Below are 23,961 nucleotides of genomic sequence, written 5' to 3'. Positions count from 1 at the left end.
TGTAAACTTTCTTTGCGATATAGCGCCCCACTTTCAGGGGTTTTAATTCACCACTCATTGATAGGTGTGACAAAAAAAAAATGTGGACCCTGTTTTATGGTGCTACAGGCCCCACTCCAGCTCAGAGATGTTTTTTTGGTCATATACGTATATCTCTGGGTGGGCAGTAAAATTGGGCAGTAATAAAAAAGTACCAAAAGTACCATGGTATCACCCTGGGGTTTTTGGACCTAGCTCCATTGTAAAATTATGATATCACTTTAGTACCTTGGAGTACCATATACCAAAAATGAAGAATTCAGTGCAATATTACTATTCGACACTGTCACATGTGTGTTGTTTGCTGCCCCCTTCAGGTGACGGATGAAACAGCAGCAGTAGGCAAACTCTGGGCTACGGCGTAACTCTGAGAGGAGTGATTAGCGTCAAGGGCAAAGGGGAACTGACCACATACTTCATCGATACAGAGTCCTCAAACCATAATCTAACACTTTAGTGCCAGTCACACATTTACCTTATACTTACTTTCCTGTAGCTCAACTAGCAAAGCATGGCGCTAGCACTAAGGTTGTGGGTTCGAATCCCACATTGATAAACATACACCTTGAATGCAATATAAGTCACTTTGGATAAAGCATCTGCCAAATGCATACAAGAAAATCTCACAAAAACGGACTTAACTAGCACTTAACTAAACTCAGCTAATTCAAGCACTTATATATAAAATAAAAAAACGAGGAAGATTCAAATGAGGTTTACAGTTTTTATCACGTTTTTGAGTCTTACCTTAATAGTTAGCCTACTCTATTTTTATTATTTTTATTTTTTTTGTAATGTACAAAGTTTTCAGCTTTTATAAATTTCCAAGGTTCATTAACTTAAGAATATTTCATTTTTTGTACTATTTTCTTCACTTGTGTATGGATATTCTAATTTATTAACTAAATATTTGTTTATGTACTTAACAGTGTGTATATTTAATTAATGTCCATGTATATAAAATGTTTCATAAAAAGCAGCTGTTTGTTGTCTTTCCACTTTCAACATCGATGTGACGAGGAAAGTATAACTGACAAGAACATAAACCAACATTTAAAATGAAAAGGTGCACTTTAAGTAGATATTTTAGAAATATTTATCACTTCAGATGGTATCATGAAGGATTATATATCTAATCTCAGATAAGTGGACTTCTCGGAAGATGAACATAGTATCAGTCGAAAACAAGTGATTTGTTCATTTCCAAAATAAAAACCAACAGTGGAATTTCCCTCAGAACCAAGCCCCGCCCGCACACCCACGAAGCCCCGCCCACCCAGCGTTCTGACTCTTCGCTGGTCAAACTTTTCTCGCATCTGATTGGTCGGCGCGGCTGTCCATCATCTCGCTTCCTGCTTTGGTAAAAGTGAGGCATAATTGTGTTTTCGGACTCGGAGCGATAAAGTATCGCACTTTAAACCAAGGTGATGACATTGTCGGTAAGTTAAATTCCGTTTGGTTGTTGTGTATTTCTGTGTGTTTATTTTCAAAGCGATGTTAAAACCTATTTCAAATCGCCAGCAGTTGCTATTCAGGTTTATAAAGCAGGAAATGCCTCTGGCACACTTTGAGCTTGTGCACTTTGTTTTTTTGCGTACATTAAAAGCGAATAACACTCAAACTTAGCTTTTCTGGTTAATAACTAGGTTATAGAATTATTTTATTTTATCCAGTGCGTCAAGTAAAATGCATTATTTCCGTTAGTATGTCGTGTTTTAATGGAACATATAGGAAATATATCTAATGTTATTATTTTGTTCGTTAAGTAAGTTTAGTTGTGTATTGACGCAGGTTTCGAGGTGTTCCGATCATGTCCGGCGGCGCGCATCACAATAGGAGGCGACGCCCCCAGAAAATGTACGTGGTTGCTTCCGACTATAAAGTGCAGGACCACCTGGAAGGAACCATTCGCCTGCAGAGGGGGCAACTATGCCAAGAACAGGAGGGAGGAGGCGATAGGGCTGGACGAGGAGATTACCTGTGGGTGAAAGTAAGAGAAGAACACACATTCACAAATTCTGTCATCATTTACTCACTCTCATTTTCCAAAACTGACTTTCTTTCTCTCATGGAACGCAAAAGAAGAAAGCTATGGAGGACCAAAGTCTGCCAATATTATAAATAAATAAATTGGTCCGCCATAAAAGCAGACTTGTTGTGCATATGTAAAATTTAAAATCTTTTGAAGCCATAAGATAGCTTAGTGTGTGAGGAGAAAGACTGAAATGTAAGTTGTGGTTTGCTGCTCTTTTACATATTAGATTCTGAAAGATAGGAATGTTTTTATAGAACATCAAACTCATTTTTGTTTTTCCCAGGTGATTGATAATGGATCTGTGGTGAAGATTGACAAACAGGTGCTCAGTGATGTACCTGCTGATCTCGCTGGTCTTCTTGAACCTGTCCTGGATCTTGACATCCGTATCAAACTCCTGTCCAGACCGCAGCGCTTGCACCGATTGGCTGCTTTACCGCTGGGCTCAGAGGTGTTGGTGTTCTGGAACCAATCGGGAGAGCTCGCAGAGGCGGAGCTTCGTTACCGCGGTCCCTTGACGAGAGGAAGTTCTGCCGTTTATTTTGGCGTTCAGCTAAAGGTAAGTCAGGAGACGGCGATTAAATGGACTGACCATTTTCATTCGTTTTAAAAGGCAACATTTCACTCCAAGTTAAAATTACTAGGATATGATCACTAGAAATGTTCTAAACGCAAATTTGCCATTTACCATAACTTAGTACTTCACATAGATTGCTGAATATGTATTAAACCTTAAAAAATAATATGCAAATATGAAAGAAAGATTTTTACTAGGCTATGTCCTGACAGTAGAAATAGGTTAATTTTAGTTTCATAAGGTTTTACAATTCTGTCCCTACTTTTTGTGAAAAACATCAGATATTAAGGCAAACTTTCAAAATTCAAGCAATATCAGAGTCAGCACTCCATATTTCACAAAAGCTCCATTGAATTCTTCACATATATATATATATATTATATAGTACTGTGCAAAAGTTTTAGGCACTTGGGAAAAATGTTGCATAGTGAGGATGTCTTCAAAAATAATGAAATAAATAGTTTTCATTTATCACTTAATGTCATATACAAAGTCCAGTAAACATAAAAAAGCTAAATCAATATTCGGCGTGACCAACTTTGCCTTTAAAACAGCCCCAATTCTCCTAGATACACCTGGACAAAGTTCTTCTTGGTTGTTGGCAGATAGGATGTTCAAGCTTCTTGGATAATTCACCACAGTTCTTCTGTCTATTTCGGCTGTCTCAATTACTTCTGTCTCTTTATGTAATCACAGACTGACATGATGTTCAGTGGGGGCCATGACATCTGTTGCAGGGCTCCCTGTTCTTCTATTCTAATCTTTTCTATTTGCAAAAGTAATGTTTGGGAGTCTAACATTTATATTTCCTACTGACTCACTAAAGCTGTAGATATACATACCTATCTTAAGACAAATGCTTTTGTGAAACATCTTATGTGCCTAAAACTTTTGCACAGTAATGTGTGTGTGTATGTATGTGTGTATATATATATATATATATTAGGGGTGTAACGGTACACAGAAGTCACGATTCGGTACGTACCTCGGTTTTGGGGTCACGGTTCGATACGAGTTCGGTACAACAGGAAAAAGCAACAAATCCCAAATGCTAGGTTTCTTTGCATTTATTTTGAACAGACAGTAGTGTTCCACCTAGTGGCATTTAGTTCCCCCTCTTTTAGTGTATTAAGCAGTAAACAGAATGCACTCTTGCATAGGCCATATTTTTTTGTAGGGTTGATAAAAAAAAAACTAAAGGTATTTGGTCACAATCAGCTACAAAACTGAAAAGCATCTCTTGTATTATAAAAGTACAAAAACTTGTGCATTAGGAGAAGCCATTCTTGTTTTGGGTTGGTGCATAGATGGTCTCTTCTTCTGCTCTTTTTCCTGTTGTGGTGGTTAGCAAACAGTGGCTGTGGCTCGTTTGGAAGTATGCGTCCTCCGGAGGTCGCATTTGTCAGCCGCATACGTCATCGAGGCTGTCTCGTTTCCTTTTTTTTTTTTGTCTTTTTTTTTTTGTCTTTCTTTTTCTTATTTTTTATCTATTGTCAATGTCTTTTATGTATATGCACTTACATTTATACAATTGTTAACCTTTTTTGCATTCCCAAAAATAAAATGAAATGAGACAGCCTCTGACGTATGCGGCCGACAAATGCGACCTCCAGAGGACACATCCTTCCAAACGAGACAGCCAGTGTTGCATTACCGCACGCGCCCCCTTCTGGATTGGATCGCCTGTGACTGACTCAGATGTATTCTTCGTCTGACTGCATGCACCGAACTGTGACATCAGTACCGTGACGGTTCGGGACAAATACATGTACCATTACACCCCTAATATATATATATATATATATATATATATATATATATATATATATATATATACACACACACAGTATATAAGCTGCATGCTGTCTGTTATAGGCATTTAGGCATTCTTACTGCATCAAATCAGTATTAATTTAGATCTGTCACACAGTAAAGTGTGTCAAATATTCAAGTACTTTAATTTTGCATTAAATTACCTTTTTTAATGTTTTTATATTATAATTTTTTTAAATGTTAAATTGCCACTGTTGCTGAAAAATGTAAAGCAGTGTTTACTCTGTTCTCTATTTAATTGCTGGCTCTTGAATAATTCCTTTACAAGCTTGAAGCAAGTTTTAAAAGAGACACTGAGGGTCACATAGTTTTCATTTAAATTGTTAATTTTTAAATAATAACATTTATGCAGGGTTTTTGAAAAAACAAAAATGTTAAGTCACTGAAATAAGGCCATATAACACATACTAAACATTTGTTCACAAGACTTGTAAGACACTTTTAGTGTTAGAAAGGCCATATGCGAGGAGGCGTGGATGATCATGAATATTGATGTGATTCACACCTGAGGAGACAAAGACCCCTCCCCTGAGAGAGAATGAATGTGAGGAGACTTAATGATTGAATGTATTGTTTGTAGCTTATTCACAAAATCAAGTTTAAGTTAAAAGAAGTAATCTGACTATACATTTTCTTTACATAAAAACTTTATTTAAAAACTTTAGACCTACACTACCGTTTAAAAGTTTATAGATCTGTAAGATTTTGTAATGTTTTTAAAAGAAGTTTCTTCTGCTCACCAAGGCTGCATTTATTTGATCCAGAATACAGCAAGAACAGTGATATTATGAAATATTTGTACAATTTAAAATAACTGTTTTCTATTTGAATATATTGTAAAATGCAATTTATTCCTGTGATCAAAGCTGAATTTTCAGCATCATTACTGCAGTCTTCAGAGTCACATGATCCTTCAGAAATCATTCTAATATGCTGATTTTCAAATATGGGCATATTTACAGCACATTTTACACATTTACACCCAAACAGATATTTGAAAGCACAAGCTTCATTGATGATAATGAGGCAGCATAAACACTGGTTAAAATATAATCTAAACATTCATATTATTTTTATATCATATTATATATCATATTTATATCATACAGCATACAATTAAAATACCTGCTTTAGCTGAAACAACATATAAAAGTAACTAAAACTTGCCTATTAGGACATATTTCAAATTTCAATACTCTGAATACTGGCTGGCAAGTCTGGAAATAGCCCAACTAGTAAAATATGTCCATGTTTATATAAAATAGCATGTCAACTAATGTAAGTAAAACTAAATGACTTACTCATCTGGAATTGTATCCTCGGCTGGATCAAGTCGCGCTTCAAAATGCAAACGTTCCTCGTCGGATTCCCGCTCTTCTTCTGAGGAAAATGTGAACTCTTCGTCACTATCCAAGAGCTTCCTCACCTGTGTAGCGTGCCATCTTCCAAATGCGCAGGAAAGTGAATGAACTTGATGTTTTTTAAGGCATTGTTGTGGGCGTTTACCATTTGCATTGATCGTCTCAGCACATTATCGTATGAATAGCGCGCTCTACTGGTGGATGTGATCACATTAGGGATAATTAGCTGAGCCAGGAGAAACTGTACATCGCTTTGTTTCATACAGATTACATTGCAGGAGAATATTTGTTTTTACATTTAGACATTTTAAGCTTTCTTTAGACATATGTTTCATGTTTGTGTGATAAGTATTCGCTGAGTTTCACTTCATTTTTGTGACGTGTTTCAGAAAGATGCTCGCGGAGACAGAGACGGCTGAAAGCGCACCCTGTTTATTTTCTTTATTTTACAAAAGCACAAGGTTTTCTTGTTATTGTGAGTGTACACAAATAAAAGTAGACCCTTTATAGTTTCTAATGATGTCTAACACTTATCTGTATGCCCAAAAATGACAGAGTATTTTAAGTTGTTTCCGCTGTTATGCGTAAAAAATCCAGCAGGATGCGCCGGCACGTCTGTCGACCCCTGAGGGTTAAACACTGTATGTGAATTTACATATGAACATGAGATTTGTGTTTACATTATTGCACGATAAGCGAGTCCTGAAGGCAGTTTAATTGTTTATGAGGAAAATGGCCTGAGGGTAAAAATTGTTCTTGTGCCTGGATGTGTATATATATATATATATATATATTAATAGTCCTATTATTTTATATGGTGTCTGTGCAAAAACCCAAATTGTAAAGAAATGTTTTGTAATATTTAGATAATTCTCCTTATTTTATGTAGGTCATGTTAGTAACTAGCAAAAGTTAAGCCACTGCATTTGATACATGTGTGATATGCAAAATATGATCATTTTGTCAACATGGTTTGAAACCATCCTGTATTCATGCTAGATTTGTCAATATTAATAAAATATTAACTTATAATTTAAGACATGACACTGAAAATGAAGACTGTTCCAAAATGGCTTTTTAGCAGAATTATGTTGCCTTCTATGATACATCGTTTTAGTGAAATTAAGACATTATTACATGTATCCTTCATGGAGAAGTCAGTCCCAGAATGCACTGTAACAAGCTCAGTGAAAAGAAAAGAAATGAATTCATTTTTGTCATGAAAATTCCCACCACAGTGTCATTTCCAGCACATCTCAAATTCTGTCTTGTTTTTAATAGAGTTCTGCAGTGGAAATGGCGCTGGAGGAAATGACATTTTTAATGTTTTTTTAAGGTTAATTTCGTAACGAACATTTTATGTATCCTAAATACACACAGTCAAATAATATTTTCACACTTTATGCATAATTTGACAAAATTACATCTTGAAATGACACCCAATAAAAATGTTTTAATGTGACCCTCATTAGTTTGTTTTAATAAAAATCAACCCCTGGAACATGAAAATGCCTGAAGTTATAGAAACACCCTAGTGAGGACGTGACCTTAGTAGGCAGCTTTTTTTTTTTTTTCACAAACGCATATACTGGAGTAGAAGATTATTTCACTGATACCACTCTTCTGTCTGTTTTAGGGATGGGCAGCAGGCAGGGGCAAATCTAATGGCAACTATAAAGGGCATCAGTTGTTCACTTGTCCAGATTCCTGCGGCCTCATCCTCGCTGCCAATGAGCTTACCCTCCCTCGATCATCAAGAGGTGGTAGTTCAGGTGACCAAGATCGCCATCCACACCAACCAAACCAAACACCATCTAATAACATAAACCAAACCCACAACCAGACTCCAGTGAACATCCTGTCACGCTCTGCCGATTCAAACCCGGCTCCCTGCTCTCCACCTCCATTCGCCGTCGGACAGCGAGTCTGTTTCACACAGGATGAGTCGATCCACCGCGGGACTGTACAGTTCTGCGGGCCCCTGCCAGGTCGGACCTCCTCCGGCGTGTATGTGGGAGTTTTACTGGTGAGTGTTCAATATTGCAAACTCAAATTGACTTATTGTAAATGTGTGAAGCTGTTGAATCTAGGCTTATCACATTCAGATTTCAGTAGACGATACTAATACTAATTAAATTTCACAGTTCTGTACACGTGAAAATTGTTTTAGAAATGAGAAATTTCCTGCGGTGTGACATGCAGTACTCCATCTAAAACATAGGGCTGGGTATTGATCCATACTTCCCGATTTGATTCAGCTCTCAATTTGATTTGAGTCTCATTTCTATATGATTTGATTTGATTTGGATTCACAAGTTCTTTGATTTGGTTGATTTCTATAAGATTTCATTCGATTCTAAATCACAAGGTTTTGATTTGATTCTAACAGCAGCTCGAATGGGGAAAACCCTCTGGAGGCTTGTGGGACCTCTCGAGCTGTGAATAACGGGATCGAGCAACTTATCCCAATTTCTAGCATCCTCATGTACAAACTTACGAATCATATTTTTCAGGGTTTTATTAAACCATTCCACCAACCCGTCTGTCTGTGGGTGGTAAACACTGGAGCGGATCGATTTAATACCCATCAATTCGTATAGTTCGATTGGTGTACGTGACATGAACGTAGTGCCCTGATCAGTGAGGATTTCTCCCCGCCATCTCTGGAGGGGGCCGTCCAACTGGCTGAGGACCCTCTCCAGACGAACGCTCGACCACGCCCCTGCCGCCACAGATTTGATTACATTCTGATTCACAAGCTCCTGTTTTCATTTGACTCTGATTTCTATATGATTTTATTGTATGATTGATTTGAAACCTTGACTTGCACTCTACACAAATAACTAATATTGTCATTATTCATGTTGTTTAGTCAGAGGGGAACTGGCCCCCACAGTGAGTCTGGTTTCTCTCAAGATTATTTTTCTCCATTAATCAACATCTTATGGAGTTTTGTGTTCCTTGTCACAGTCGCCTTCAGCTTGCTCACTGGGGGTCTAAATATAATTATTATTTAATTACTTCCTATACACAATTTACAATCATATTTAATCAAACTACACAATCACTCTAAGACTTTATAGATATTACAGTTTCATTTTTATTTTTTAATGCATTATTTCCTATAAAGCTGCTTTGAAACGATGTGCTTTTTGAAAAAAGCGCAATACAAATAAAAATGACTTTGACTTATTCTGATTTACAAGCTCCTGCTTTTATTTGAATCTGAATTCTATACGATTTCATTCGATTCTGGTTCACAAGCTCATGATTTGATTTGATTCTTATTTCTATATAATTTGATTCGATTTTGATTCACAAGTTCTCGATTTGATTCTGGTTTTTATATGATTTGATTTTATTCTAATTTCTATACATTCTGATTCGATTCTAACTCACAAACTTTTGATTTGATTCCGATTTCTATATGATTTGATTTTGATTCACAGGCTCTCGATTTGATTCTGATATCTGAGATTTGATGCGATTATGAATAACAGGCTCTTGATTAGATTTGATTCTGATTTCTATACGCTTTGATTCTATTCTGATTCACAAGGTCCTGATTCTATTTTGATTTCGATACGATTTGATTTGGTTCTAACTCGCAAGCTCTTGATTTGATTCTGATTTCTGTACGATTTGATTCAATTTTGATTCACAAGCTCTTGATTTGATTCTGATTTCTGTACGATTTGATTCAATTTTGATTCACAAGCTCTTGATTTGATTCTGATTTCTGTACGATTTGATTCAATTTTGATTCACAAGCTCTTGATTTGATTCTGATATCTGAGATTTGATGCGATTATGAATAACAGGCTCTTGATTTGATTTGATTCTGATTTCTATACGCTTTGATTCTATTCTGATTCACAAGGTCCTGATTCTATTTTGATTTCGATAAGATTTGATTTGGTTCTAACTCGCAAGCTCTTGATTTGATTCTGATTTCTGTACGATTTGATTCAATTTTGATTCACAAGCTCTTGATTTGATTCTGATTTCTGTACGATTTGATTCAGTTCTGATTCACAAGCTCTCAGTTTGATTTGATTCTAATTTCTATATGATTTGATTTGATTCTGATTCACAGGCTTTTGATTTGACTCTGATTTCTATACAATTTTATTCAATTCTGGTTCACAAGCTCCTAATTTGATTTTGATTCTGATATCTATACAGTTTGATTTGGTTATAACTCACAAGCTCTTGATTTGATTCTGATTTCTGTATGATTTGATTCAATTTTGATTCACAAGCTCTTGATTTGATTCTGATTCACAGGCTTTTGATTTGACTCTGATTTCTATACAATTTTATTCGATTCTGGTTCACAAGCTCCTAATTTGATTTTGATTCTGATATCTATACAATTTGATTTGGTTATAACTCACAAGCTCTTGATTTGATTCTGATTTCTATACAATTTGATTCAATTTTGATTCACAAGCTCTTGATTTGATTCTGATTTCTGTACAATTTGATTCAATTCTGATTCACAAGCTCTCAGTTTGATTTGATTCTAATTTCTATATGATTTGATTTGATTCTGATTCACAGGCTTTTGATTTGACTCTGATTTCTATACGATTTGATTCAATTCTGATTCACAAGCTCCTGATTTGATTTGATTCTGTTTTCTCTATGATTTGATTTGATTCAGATTCAAAAGCTTTTGATTTGATTGACTTCTTTAGGTTTTGATTCAATTCTGATTCACAAGCTCCTGATTTGATTTTATTCAGATTTAATACTATTTTATTCTATTCTTATTCATTTTGATTTTATTCTGATTGAGTATATTTTAGTTTTAATGTCTATTTTGCCTACATATGAAGGAAATTCTGTTTCAGCTAATGCTGTAAACTATCCGGGACTTGGTACATATTTCATTTTCAAAATATTAATTTTGAAAAATAACAACAGGGCCCAAACTCCACAGTTTAATTGGTATTTAACATATACAATAAGCAACAGAGTAAACTTTAAAGGAAAAGGAAAAGATTGTTGATTTAAAAGCAAGAATATTCCATTTCATAAAATTATTCTCATATAATTATAATTTTATGAAATGGAATATTCTTGCTTTTAAAAATTCATTTGTCACACTATATGGCTATTTAAAATGAACTAATGAAGGCAAAAGGGTGATTAAAAATGGTGACACCCCTGTGTAAAAAAACTAAATTAAACATAATATTATAAAGACATGATGTTGGCAAAATTAAATGATTGGCTTTTATAGTGCCATTTTACTTAAAAAAAATACTTAAGTTGACAATGTGTCTTTTTTCTATTATAGTAATATAAGATGTTTAAACCCAAATATAATTTTTTTTTTCAATTCAAAAGTATTTGTATAGTGCTTTTCACAATAACTATTGTTTACAAACAGCTTTGAAGATAATAGTGTACAAACAAACACAAATTACTTACAAATAGGTAATGTTTTTTTTTCATAATATTTGAAATTATGTGAATCTTTGCTTTTATTTCTTACTGTTTAAAACTATAACTGTCAAAAACATAAAATAGTCACAATAATTCTTATGATTTCAGAATGAAATGGTGAGAATGTTAAATAATGTCGACGTCTTTTTTTCTCTGAATTTTTTGCGAACCCCCTAGCACCCCCTTGGCGGCCCCTAGTTATAAAATATACACTTTCCTTTATACATTTATATACATTTTAACCTAAAATCTTGACGTTGATAAATAACATTATGCACCAAATACCGTTTTATACTACTATTTTAATTGTATGTTTTAAAAATGCTTATTAGTTTTTTTTCTGTGATATCAAAATTTGAGATCCAGAATTGTGAAATTTCAGTGGTAATATTGGTATCGACTACTAAAAGTTTGGTATTGTTACAACTCTTCTGTAAAGTTGAACTTTATTCACACCTGTAAGATTTTTATTGTGTTTGTTTGCGTGTGCGATTAGGACCATCCAGTTGGATCGTGGGATGGATACTATAAAAATATTAAACTGTGTTCCATCCCGTCATCTGGACTTGGTGCTTTACTACCCCTGTCCAAAGTAACTGCAGGTAACAACTGCTCACATCTTTTTAACAATCCAGAGCTTTACAGTGATAGTTTGTATAAAGGTCACTATGTGCTTTCAAGTCTTTTTTGTTAAGATTTTGAACAATATGAGGGTGAGGATATGACAGAATTTTGGTGAATTATACCTTTACAAACAATGGCTTTAATGGCTTTTATAATCTACACATACCTTTTGTCTTTTTCTACAGAAACTAGATCGGAACGATCCCCTCCACCAGTAAACAATCCCAAACTGCTTCCCAAACCACCCCCCTCCAATAAAACCGCCCCACAGCCACCATCACCCACTCACAACAAAGACCCCTCACAGTCAGTAACATCAACAAACAGACCGCCTGTCCAGGCAGCCATGCTAGTCACAGCTAAAAAAGCCCTCCAACCTTCTACTAACCCTGCCCCTAAAGTTGCTTTGAAACCTCCTCCTCTGACCACGCCCAAACCTGCCCTGAAACCCCCAGTTGTCCCGCCCAATAAGCCACAGGTCCTGCCCATGTCACCACCCTCTGACGATTCACGCTGCTCTAATGGATTTCACAACTTACCCACTCCACCAATTGCTGAGCAAAGGGCGGAGCTTGACACATGGTTAGAGGTGGGCTCTATGGTGGAGGTGAATGACCCGCCCCTTTTTGGAGTGATTCGCTGGATTGGACAAATCAGTGGGATCCCAGAACCGGTCGCCGGAATTGAGCTGGTACATGAATATGTGGAAAAAAATATTTCCATGACATGTTTCTGATGAAGTAGTTTTGTTTGGTATGTGGTTTTAAATGTATTGAGGTTTAGGCTTAAAATAAGAAAAAAATAAAATAAATATAATTTATTTTATATTTAATGTATGTTATAATATTATAATATTTTTTTATTTAAAAAGAAAAAAAAAATTATATTTTATGCAATTGTTTTTAGAGGTTGACCGATAGTGGATTTTGCTGACACCGATAACTAAGGTATTGGAAAAGACTATCGGCCGACAGGTTTTAAAATGGATTCATTGAATGCTACAACATTTTCTTAGTCATCAGAGTCCAAAATGAATAAAATCCCAGAGGTAGTTTATTTCTCAACCAAAATCCCAATAATAATCACAAAAAATGAAGATTTGGGTGCATAACGTGGGACTTTTAACACTAAACAAGCCTGAAACATACCAGGGACTCTTATTTTGAAATGACGTAGACTTGGTTACAATGCTCTATATTGAATATTTACCAAATTAAGCTTTTTTATAACCTATTATTATTATTATTCACAATGTATGAAGTTGGAGACACAATGTATGTGCTGACGAGGGATGTTTCTACATAGTTGCATTTTTCTTTGCATGCCCTGAAAAACATAATTTTCAGAGGAACACGGAGAAGTAAAAATAAACTATCGGCATAGATTATTGTGACAAGGTTCTTTCAACACTCTCAAGGAGGAAGCGGGGGATGGGTAACAATTCAACATGTGTTTTTATTTCCCACACAAACTTCAAAATGCTTCCCAGTTTCAACACACTGCTCCGTGCAACTCTTTCTCTCTCCTCTAGCGGTCTGGATTGCCCTTTGAAATCCCTCTCCGCTTTCACTGCAAACACAAAACAGCTGTTAGAGGTGATTTCCCACAGGTGTCAACCCTTACCGTACTCACTCTCTGTGCCTCACTCTCTACAGATGTCGCTCGACCACGCCCCCATCACCACAATTATATCGATAACCGATTGTTCCAAAAAGCAACTATCGGCACCGATTAATCGTTAAAACCGATTTATCGGTCATCTCTAATTATTTAATTTAACTAGACTTTATTAACTTAATCCAAGATATGTTCTCCGAAAACAAGTCTTTTTAAAATTAAGTAAATGTTTCTTGTTTTATGAATGTTTAAGAATATTTCTACTTATTAAATCAAGAAAAAATACTGAATAAGGATTATTAGTAACAGTTAGTTAGTAACATCTTGCTTAGTGTAATGAAACTGTACTGTAGGTTTCAAGTAACAAATAAAACAAAAGTATAAAAGTTTTACTCGAGTAGGAATAAATAAAGGGGTTTTTAAATGAGCTTTTGGTGCGACCCGAGTCCATTTGACATCAGAGTTCAGTTTGTTTGCTTGTTGTGAAAGCAGTTTTCCAGACACGGTTGATTCGCAGTTGGCATGAACACAATCTGCAGAAGTAAACTGCTATTTGATTATGTATAATTTGCATATTTGCGTGCTTATTATGTAAAAATCCCACAGAACAGAATCAAATCGAAATAAATGCATTAACGCCATTTAAAAATATATGTTTGCATGCGATAACATTTCTCATAGCTGCTAAATTGCCTTTCACCCCCAGAACAAACTTCTTTTGCGATGCATCTTCGACAAACACAAGTGCCGTTCAGTGTGTGTAAAGTATCATACTAACTGTTGGTAATTTGGTGGTAAATCCAAATAAATAAACATTCAAAAAGTGAATTATTGACAGTGGGAACTCGTTTTTGTTTAGGACCAGGAGTTGTCAGCCGCCACAGATGGCAGTTACCTTGGTGATCGTCACTTCCGGTGCCCTGCCAACAAAGGGCTGTTCGTCAAACTACGGAACTGTAGACACGACTCCAGATTTCCTGCGCCGGAAATGCCCATTAATCAAGTGGACCGTTGCAACTCGATAGGTTTGCAATCCACATGTCTGCTTCCATGCATGTTATTTATTTTATATATAATATACATTTTAAGATTATAAATGCAAGTTTGTCAACATTGCACCAAATTGTGTGTGAATGAATATCTATAAAACATTTCCAGGTCACATTTGTCACATTCTCATGACTGTAAACTGGAAAAATATATTCAGACTGGAAAGAATTTATACACTGTGCTAGTATTTACTATACTGCCTTTAATTTATGCTCATTTAAATAAAAAAATATATCATTATGTTACTGTACGACTGTACTGTTATGCAGTAAAATAAATACTACATTTCATGAAAATCTAATGAGAATCACTGCACTGCAAAAACTCATTTTCTTAATTAGTATTTTTGTCTTGTTTTCAGAGAAATCTAACTAGATTTAATGAACTTTATGCTTAAAACAAGAAAACACTGTTTGCCAGTAGGGTACGGAAAATAAAATTAATTCAAAGGGAAAACAAGTTAATTTTTCTTACCCCATTGGCAGATTTGTTTTCTTGTTTTAAGCATAATAAAGTTCACTTAATTTTGTTTAACTAACTAACTTACTATCTTACGCCATTTTGCTTGTCAAGTAAATATATCTTGTTTTAAAAATATTTAGATGTTTTTACTGGAAAACAAGACAAAAATACTAATTAAGAAAATTATTTTTGCAGTGTGTTGATTAGTAACGATAATTAACAATGATTAATTGATTGCAATGAAAATTATGTCACAATGCAAAAACTCATTTTGTTTTCAAAATAGGTGTCATTTTCTTTAAGCACAGTGTAATTTCTATTCTCTTTTCATTTTGGGGTGAAATTAGAGCTGGATGTGTTCTTACCAGGTTTCATAAGATTCACAGAGTGTAATCAAGTATAATGTTAATGTTGCATGTGTTTCAGCGTTTGCTAACTGGAGCAGTAAGCGTGTTGATGAGAACACTCCTCCAGTGTTGGGTCTGGATGCCCGTCTGTTGTACGAGGGCTTTAAGAAAGGCATTCAGGGTCACCTGAACTCCTGCTATCTGGACGCTTCTCTCTTCAGGTACATACAGCACTCTCAGTGTAGATTCACTGGTCTGAGTAAAAACACTTTTCAATGCTGCGTTACGCCTCAAAAAAGAAGCTAATTACGTTACATTGTTGCTTTTTGTGGGGAAAAAAGAAGCAACAAAGTAACATTCGTTACGTTACTCATTTGATGGAATGCTGTAAATTCAAAAAGTAACATCTGACTTGTAACATGCAAACAGTTATCTGATTACATAACATGTTGTACTTGTATTGTTACTTCATTCAGTGAACATTTTAACAACTCATAAACATGCTCTGTGTTGTCATAGTGTCAGTATTGTGGTTTTTTATTGTTATTAATCGTCATGTCTCTCTCAGTATGTTCTCGTGCTGCAGCTCTTTTGATTGGCTGTTGTTTTGGCCCACTGGACCTCAGAACAACCCGCACAGTCAAAGTGCCCAGGATCTTCTGCGCTGTGAGATTGTCAACCCTCTACGCAGGTATGTCAGCGGGCCCATTAGATAATATTGTACCTCTGCGTCATTGGCTGTCTCATAAGGAATGTCCATTTTTGTCACGTCCATAACGCAACTTCATTTCCCGAAACCTGGAAAATTTTCAGATGACTTTATCTGCAGGGGGTTATGATTATACATACACATGGTTTGATATACTGGTATTATATCTATGAGTATTTTCTATGAGACGCTCAATTTCACATTTAGACTGCAGATGTCACGTTCGTATTACTAGAATTTTCTCCCCTTTTCTCCACAATTTGGTATTCCCAATGCGCTCTAAGTCCTCGTGGTGGCGTAGTGACTCGCCTCAATCCGGGTGGCGGAGGACGAATCTCAGTTACCTCCACATCTGAAACTGTCAATCCGCGCATCTTATCACGTGGCTTGTTGAGCGCGTTACCATGGAGACCTAGCGCGTGTGGAGGCTTCACACTATTCTCCACGGCATCCACTCACAACTCACCACGCACCCCACCGAGAGAGAGAACCACATTATAGCGACCACGAGGAGGTTACCCCATGTGACTCTACCCTCCCTAGCAACCGGGCCAATTTGGTTGCTTAGGAGAACTGGCTGGAGTCACTCAGCACACCCTGGATTCGAACTCACGACTCCAGGGGTGATAGTCAACGTCAATACACACTGAGCTACCCAGGTCCGGCCGAAGCACATTTAATTGTATTTATCCCGCATTAAGCACCTTATAAGCACTGAATATGCCTCTCATAACTTACTCGCTCTTCTGTGCATGGCGAGTGAAGCGTGATTTCGCATGAATGCAGCAGCGCACATCAGCGTGCTCCAGAGATATAGCCAGAGCTCTGGGACAGTCACAGCGCAAAGCGAAACTTGCGTGAAACAGTCGAGCTTTACCCGATATTGCGGCAGCCAGAGGAGACCACAAAACGTATGTGTTGCATTTGAATTGTACTGAGAAACTTCTACTTTAACACGCTATATTGAGGAAGTCGAACCTCATAAACTGACGAGGTAAAGAGACAACGGTATGCCATGCATCAACATCGATTACAACGTTTTTAAAATACACCTCATCATCCAAACTAAAACGTTTTAACTGCAGTAACACGAACTGGGAACTGGTAGAGATGCGTTATAAATAGATTAGGGTGAATTAATAAAACTTATTCTGTCATCATTCACTCACCTTTATCTTGATCCAAATATAACCCATAAAACTTTCTTCCATCATTGGAAAAAAGAAAAAGTCATGAAAAGTTGCAATGAAAGTGAACGGTGACTGAGTTTAATACCTAACATCTCCTTTTGTAGTCCATGGAATTATTAATGGTGAAAGTTGTAGTTAAAGTTTCTAAACCTGTTTAGGCTATTAGGTTTTCATAACAAATACTGTTTATCTACATTATCCTGAGCACAGTAATGAGGAGCCATTCATGGTCTGTGCTTACGGCCTTATTTCAAATGCCCCTGTTAAAAAAATGAAACAACAATGGTAAACAGTTGAGATTGGTTAGAGGGATTACAATCTGGACTTCCATGGACAAATGGGCAAATTATTGACAAAGTTTTCCCCTTGTTCTGCGCTACTCCTGTTCTAACTGCTCATGTTTACCTTCAGATATTCTAAAGCTGGATTAAATCATTAGGTCTGTGTCCTGCTGAACTTTATTTTATTCTTGTTCAAATAAAATGTCCAAACAAATGCATGCCATTACAGTCTCCAGTTACCTTTATCACTTTTTGTGAGGCGGAGGATTTTGGCTAGTAAAAACGATGAGTGGCGATTGACTTTGAAATACCACTATCACAGTGGCCGGTGAGCCAAAAAGCTATAGTCAAGCCCTGGTGGTAAAACAATATATATATATATATATATATCTCGGCTGTAACACTATCGGCGCAAATATGAATATTTTGATTTTTTGGTTATTGGGCAACAATATATCAGCTGCCGATATAATGTGCGTCTCTATTAGATAATAATAATAATAATAATAATAATAATAATACTGATTATATTTGTCACATATGTGTGAGTATGTTGCGATGTTTGTGTAGTGATAATGTGTGTATATTGTGATGTGTTTCGCAGGTTTGGGTATGTGTGTGCCAGTAAAACGATGGCATTACGCAAACTTCTCAAAGCTGAAACTGCAGATGCTGGATTTACGAACGAGGAGAAAGGTGTGTGCGTGTGTTTGTGTGCGTGTGTTTGTGTGCGTGTGTTTGTGTGCGTGTGTTTGTGTGAGTGTGTTTGTGTGAGTGTGTCTGTGTGAGTGTGTCTGTGTGAGTGTGTCTGTGTGAGTGTGTGAGTGTGTGAGTGTGTCTGTGTGAGTGTGTGAGTGTGTGAGTGTGTCTGTGTGAGTGTGTCTGTGTGAGTGTGTCTGTGTGAGTGTGTCTGTGTGTCTGTGTGAGTGTGTCTGTGTGAGTGTGTCTGTGTGAGTGTGTCTGTGTGAGTGTGTCTGTGTGAGTGTGTCTGTGTGAGTGTGTGAGTGTGTGAGTGTGTCTGTGTGTCTGTGTGAGTGTGTGAGTGTGTCTGTGTGAGTGTGTCTGTGTGAGTGTGTCTGTGTGTGAGTGTGTCTGTGTGTCTGTGTGAGTGTGTCTGTGTGAGTGTGTCTGTGTGAGTGTGTCTGTGTGAGTGTGTCTGTGTGAGTGTGTCTGTGTGAGTGTGTCTGTGTGAGTGTGAGTTTGTGTGTGTATGTGTGTGTGTGAGTGCGTTTGTGTGTGTGAGTGCGTTTGTGTGTGTGAGTGCGTCTGTGTGCGTGCGTCTGTGTGCGTGCGTCTGTGTGCGTGCGTCTGTGTGCGTGCGTCTGTGTGAGTGCGTCTGTGTGTCTGTGTAAGTGCGTCTGTGTGTCTGTGTGAGTGCGTCTGTGTGTCTGTGTGAGTGCGTCTGTGTGAGTGCGTCTGTGTGAGTGCGTCTGTGTGAGTGCGTCTGTGTGAGTGCGTCTGTGTGTGTGTATGTTTGAGTGTGTGTGAGTGCGTTTGTGTGTGTGAGTGCGTTTGTGTGTGTGAGTGCGTTTGTGTGCGTGCGTCTGTGTGCGTGCGTCTGTGTGCGTGCGTCTGTGTGCGTGCGTCTGTGTGTGTGTATGTTTGAGTGTGAGTTTGTGTGTGTGTGAGTGCGTTTGTGCGTGTGTGTGTGTGTGAGTGTGTGTGTTTGTGTGTGAGTGAGTACGTTTGTGCGTGTGCGTGTGTGTGTGTGTCTGTGTGAGTGCGTTTGTGTGTGTGTATTTGTGTTTGTGTGTGTATTTGTGTTTGTGTGTGTGTGTGTGTATGTTTGAGTGTGAGTTTGTGTGTATATGTGTGTGTGAGTGTATATGTGCGTTTGTGTGTGTGTGTGTGTTTGTGTGTGTTTGTGAGTGAATGAGTGTGTATGTTGTGTGAGTTTAAGTGGTTTGAGGACTTTTTTTTAGGTTATAAACTGGTAATTACAAGGGTATTATGCTATAAATGTGGTTTAAGAGGATATTTCTAGTGTATTTAAATCACTTAAAAAGACATACTAAATGATGTTTTATAGAAAATATAAAAATGCAGAAAGTTTTTTGTGAGGGTTGAGCTAAATCTAAATGTCCTCAAAGACATAATGTTTTTGTTTCTTGTAGGGTTTGGGTTAGTCATTATAATAAGCTTTATACAAAAACAATTGAAGTCGATGTTCTGTCCTCGGTTATATAGCGAGATGAACATCAGTGTGTGTTTTCAGATCCTGAGGAATTCCTCAACCAGCTTTTCCTGCTTCTCCGGGTGGAGCCTCTTCTGAAGATCAGGTCAACACTCTCATTTATATCTTCAACAAGCAATCAAGCCTCACATTGCCAAAGCATTAATAAACTTGAATTATATTTCGGCTTGTCTGTTGAAAATAATAATTATAATAATAATAATATTTATTGTTAAGGCTATCAGATATTTTTAGTTGATTATCAGATGAATTAATTGAAGTAAATACTGTATATACATGGCCTTTGACCCGGCCATATACAGTATATATATATATACACCTGCTTATTTTGTATATTATTTTGGATTTTTTTCCGATGGTTGGAAAATATTGTATTTATTTGCATAATTATTTTAAAAATGTTATGTTTTAGATAATTAATCCCACTAAATTAACTCGTTAAATCGACAGCCCTAATTATTATTAAAAATAATTAACAGAAAATGAATCTGTAATATCTATAAATTCCTAGAGTGATCTATCAAAAATACATTCATTCTTTGCAGAATCTTTTATTAAACGTGTGTGTGTGTTGTGTGTGTGTTGTGTGTTGTGTGTGTGTGTTGTGTGTGTGTGTTGTGTGTGTGTGTGTGTGTGTGTGTTGTGTGTGTGTTGTGTATGTGTGTGTGTGTGTGTTGTAGGTCATCGAGTCAGGAGCCGCAGGAGTGTTTCATTTATCAGCTTTTTCCTCCATCTGTCTCATCATCTCCCCTCATCTCTCCTCTGTCTCCATCTCTCTCTCCGATCGCGCTCTTGTCTCCAGTCACGGGTGTCATGCGAGTGTCCAGCGTTCAAGTGTTACTGGAATCTTCCTTCATGCACTCTGGACTCAAACTCACAGAGGTGACATCCCATAATAACACAACAGTTAGTTCTGATCCTTTAATCTGACTGGACAAGAGCGTTTCAAGAGTGCTTGTCATATTAATTGTACAGTTCTTCATACGGTTTTCTTGTGTTCTACAGGCACCGTCCTGCCTGCCGCTCCTCATGCCTCGATTCGGTAAAGACTTCAAGATGTTTGATGCCATTCTGCCCTCAACATCCCTCGACATCACTGACCTACTGGATGACAGTAAGAACTCTTCACTCTTTAGTTTCTCTGCTTATATAATTATCTGTTTTATCTACTGCTTATTTATCTACTTATTTATTAAGATAATATTATTATTATTTTTATAAATTATTTATCATTTATTATTTCATTATTATTTTAGTATTCAGTAACATTCATTATTTATACAGGTAATACAAATATTTATGCATTTTAATGTATATTTTATATATTTATATGATACGTTTCATAGAAATATTTATACATTTATTTTTATTAATATTTTTATTTGTTATCAATATTTATAATAATTCATTATTTAGTTTATTAATTTATTATTATCAATCAAGCATCCTTTTATTTAGTATCATCATTATTATTTTTAATATAAATGTAATAAATATTTATATTTATGCATTTTAATGTTTATTTATATTTAAAATACTTTTTTTATGATAAATGTCATACAAATTTGTTTTATATATTTTTTTGTATTATTATTTATTGTTTTTACTATATATTCAATATCCATTATTTATTACATTATTCATAAATACAATATTCAATCATTGTTTTATTAATTAATTAATTTACTTTATTATACATATCATATATATATATATATGATACATTTCATACAAATATTTGTATTTTTTTTACTATTATTATTTATTCATAATAATTCATTATTTCGTTTATTAATTTATTATCATTGTCATCGTTTTATTTAGGATCATATTCATTATTTATAATATACATCTAATAAACATATTTATATTTATGCATTTTAATGTTTATTTATATTTAAAATACTTTTTTATGATAAATTTCATACACATTTATATTTATACAAATTATTTTTTATTTATTTTTTATTATTGTTTATTACATATTCAATATCCATTATTTATTACATTATTCATTAATAAAATTTCCAATCATTCATTTTGTCAGTTATTCATTATTATATTCATTATTTCTTTATACTATACATAAAAATATTTATTTAATCAATTTTATTCATTTATTTATTTATCATACATTTGTATTGTAAATTGCATACAAATGTAATATTTTTACTTTTGTTTATTTATTCATTGTAATCAGTTATTTATTACATTATTTATTTAAAAAATGTCCAGTCATACTTTTATTCATTTGTTCATTATTATATTCATGATTTATATTATACATGTAATACAATATTTATATTTAATATTTAATTTATCATACATTTGTATTGTAAATTTCATACAAATTTAATATTTATACTTGTATTTATTCATTATCATCCATTATTTATTACATTATTTAGTAGTTCTTTTATTAATGTATTCATTATTTATAATATACATGTAATACAATATATTTAATATAAATATTTGTATTTATTTAACATACATTTGTATTGTACATTTCATACAAATTTAATATTTTTATTATTTATAAGCTTTAATTTATTCATTATTACATTATTAATTATTATTATTATTTATTAATTATTATTTTTGTTAATTTATTGTTTCATAATAAATTGGTAATATACATGTATTAAAGTTTATATTTATAAACTTTTTTATTTATTTTAATAGTTTTTTTTAATCCATTTTCTCTCATTCATTCATCTGTGTGTGTGTGTGTGCAGCTGTGCGTCAGTGCAGTATCTGTCAGTCACTGGCGCAGTGGGAGTGTGTTCAGTGTTATGAGGATGATGACATCACACCGGGACAGATGACGCAGTACTGTAACACCTGTAACACACAGGTGAACAACCACATGCTAGTGCACGGTACACCAGACGTGACGACTGTTCACTCACACACACACACTATATTCATGGCACTTGTCTCTCTCTGTCAGGTTCACACACACAAGAAACGACAGAAACACAAACCTGCACACATCAGAGTGCCTCTGGGTAATTGGGAGGGGCCGGTTCACAGGGCCCGTCAGTGCATGGATCTGTTCGCTGTGACGTGCATCGAGACGAGTCACTACGTGAGCTTTGTCAAACACGGACCGCTCCACACAGACTGGCTGTTCTTCGACAGTATGGCCGACAGAGAGGGTGAGAGGTTATTACAGTTTAACTACAGGGCTGGATGTGACATTAAATACCAGAGCAGTTTATACTGGTGAAAGATTACGAAGACAAACCTTTCTTTTTTCTTTGGAATAAAGTACACTGATAAATTCTTCTAAATTCACACCTGATAATTGTTGTTTGTGTGTTTTTTTTTTTTCAGGAGGAGAGAATGGCTTTAATGTCCCGCAGGTGAGGGCGTGTCCTGAGGTGGGCCGTTACTTGAGTCTGACTGTAGACGAGATCTCTCGACTCGACACCACGTCTCTCAGAGACCCCGTACGACGATTACTGTGTGATGCATATATGTGCCTTTATCACTCTCCTGAACTGAGCTTGTACAAATAACACACTTTTAATATTTTTGCACAGTCTACATTCATATCAGTTTTTTTTTTTTTTGCTTGACTATATTTCACAATGCAATATACGAAAATAGTATTTGATTGTAAATATATTTGATTGTAAAAGATACATTTTTATAAAAAGAAACATAAACTGTATATTTGTGCTTGTGTTGTTTTCTTGTCTGAGCCGTCGTTTGACGACATTCAACACTCTAATAATCAATAATACTCATTTAAATGTTTTCTTGTTTTTAATAATAGCTGTATGTAATATTTCAGTTTTATTTACATTTATATAAATACACGTTACTATACATACATATATATATATACAGTTGAAGTCAGAAGTTTACATACACCTTAGCCAAATACATTTAAACTCAGTTTTTCACAATTTCTGACATTTAATCGTAGAAAACATTCCCTGTCTTAGGTCAGTTAGGATCACTACTTGATTTTAAGAATGTGAAATGTCAGAATAACAGTAGAGAGAATGATTTATTTCAGCTTTTATTTCTTTCATCACATTCCCAGTGGGTCAGAAGTTTACATACACTTTGTTAGTATTTGGTAGCATTGCCTTTAAATTGTTTAACTTGGGTCAAATATTATGGGTAGCCTTCCACAAGCTTCTCACAATAAGTTGCTGGAATTTTGTCCCATTC

The 23,961-nt window shown here is 35.4% G+C and overlaps 1 protein-coding gene across 1 annotated transcript; it reads left to right on the top strand.

Moving 5' to 3' along the window:
- The first annotated feature begins 1,364 nt into the window (after positions 1-1,364).
- On the top strand, positions 1,365-23,476 carry LOC127410428 (ubiquitin carboxyl-terminal hydrolase CYLD-like). Its single transcript, XM_051645689.1, has 16 exons — positions 1,365-1,478; positions 1,831-2,029; positions 2,358-2,633; positions 7,482-7,871; positions 11,796-11,901; positions 12,109-12,614; positions 14,400-14,565; positions 15,479-15,620; positions 15,968-16,090; positions 18,184-18,275; positions 19,795-19,858; positions 20,454-20,655; positions 20,779-20,887; positions 22,512-22,630; positions 22,727-22,934; positions 23,113-23,476. The coding sequence occupies exons 2-16, from the start codon at positions 1,850-1,852 to the stop codon at positions 23,295-23,297; spliced, it is 2,868 nt and encodes a 955-aa protein (XP_051501649.1). The 5' UTR covers positions 1,365-1,478; positions 1,831-1,849; the 3' UTR covers positions 23,298-23,476.
- Positions 23,477-23,961: the final 485 nt, after the last annotated feature.

This window comes from Myxocyprinus asiaticus, chromosome 2 (assembly GCF_019703515.2).
Source record: "Myxocyprinus asiaticus isolate MX2 ecotype Aquarium Trade chromosome 2, UBuf_Myxa_2, whole genome shotgun sequence".
Classification (NCBI taxonomy): domain Eukaryota; kingdom Metazoa; phylum Chordata; class Actinopteri; order Cypriniformes; family Catostomidae; genus Myxocyprinus; species Myxocyprinus asiaticus.
This window is presented reverse-complemented; position numbering and strand designations above follow the sequence as displayed.

Bases quoted from the DNA above. Each gene is read 5' to 3' on its own strand.
- LOC127410428 (XM_051645689.1), top strand. From the start codon at position 1,850: ATGTCCGGCGGCGCGCATCACAATAGGAGGCGACGCCCCCAGAAAATG. The intron at 14,566-15,478 runs GTTTGCAATCCA...CATGTGTTTCAG, and splicing joins GGACCGTTGCAACTCGATAG to CGTTTGCTAACTGGAGCAGT. The intron at 16,091-18,183 runs GTATGTCAGCGG...TGTGTTTCGCAG, and splicing joins ATTGTCAACCCTCTACGCAG to GTTTGGGTATGTGTGTGCCA.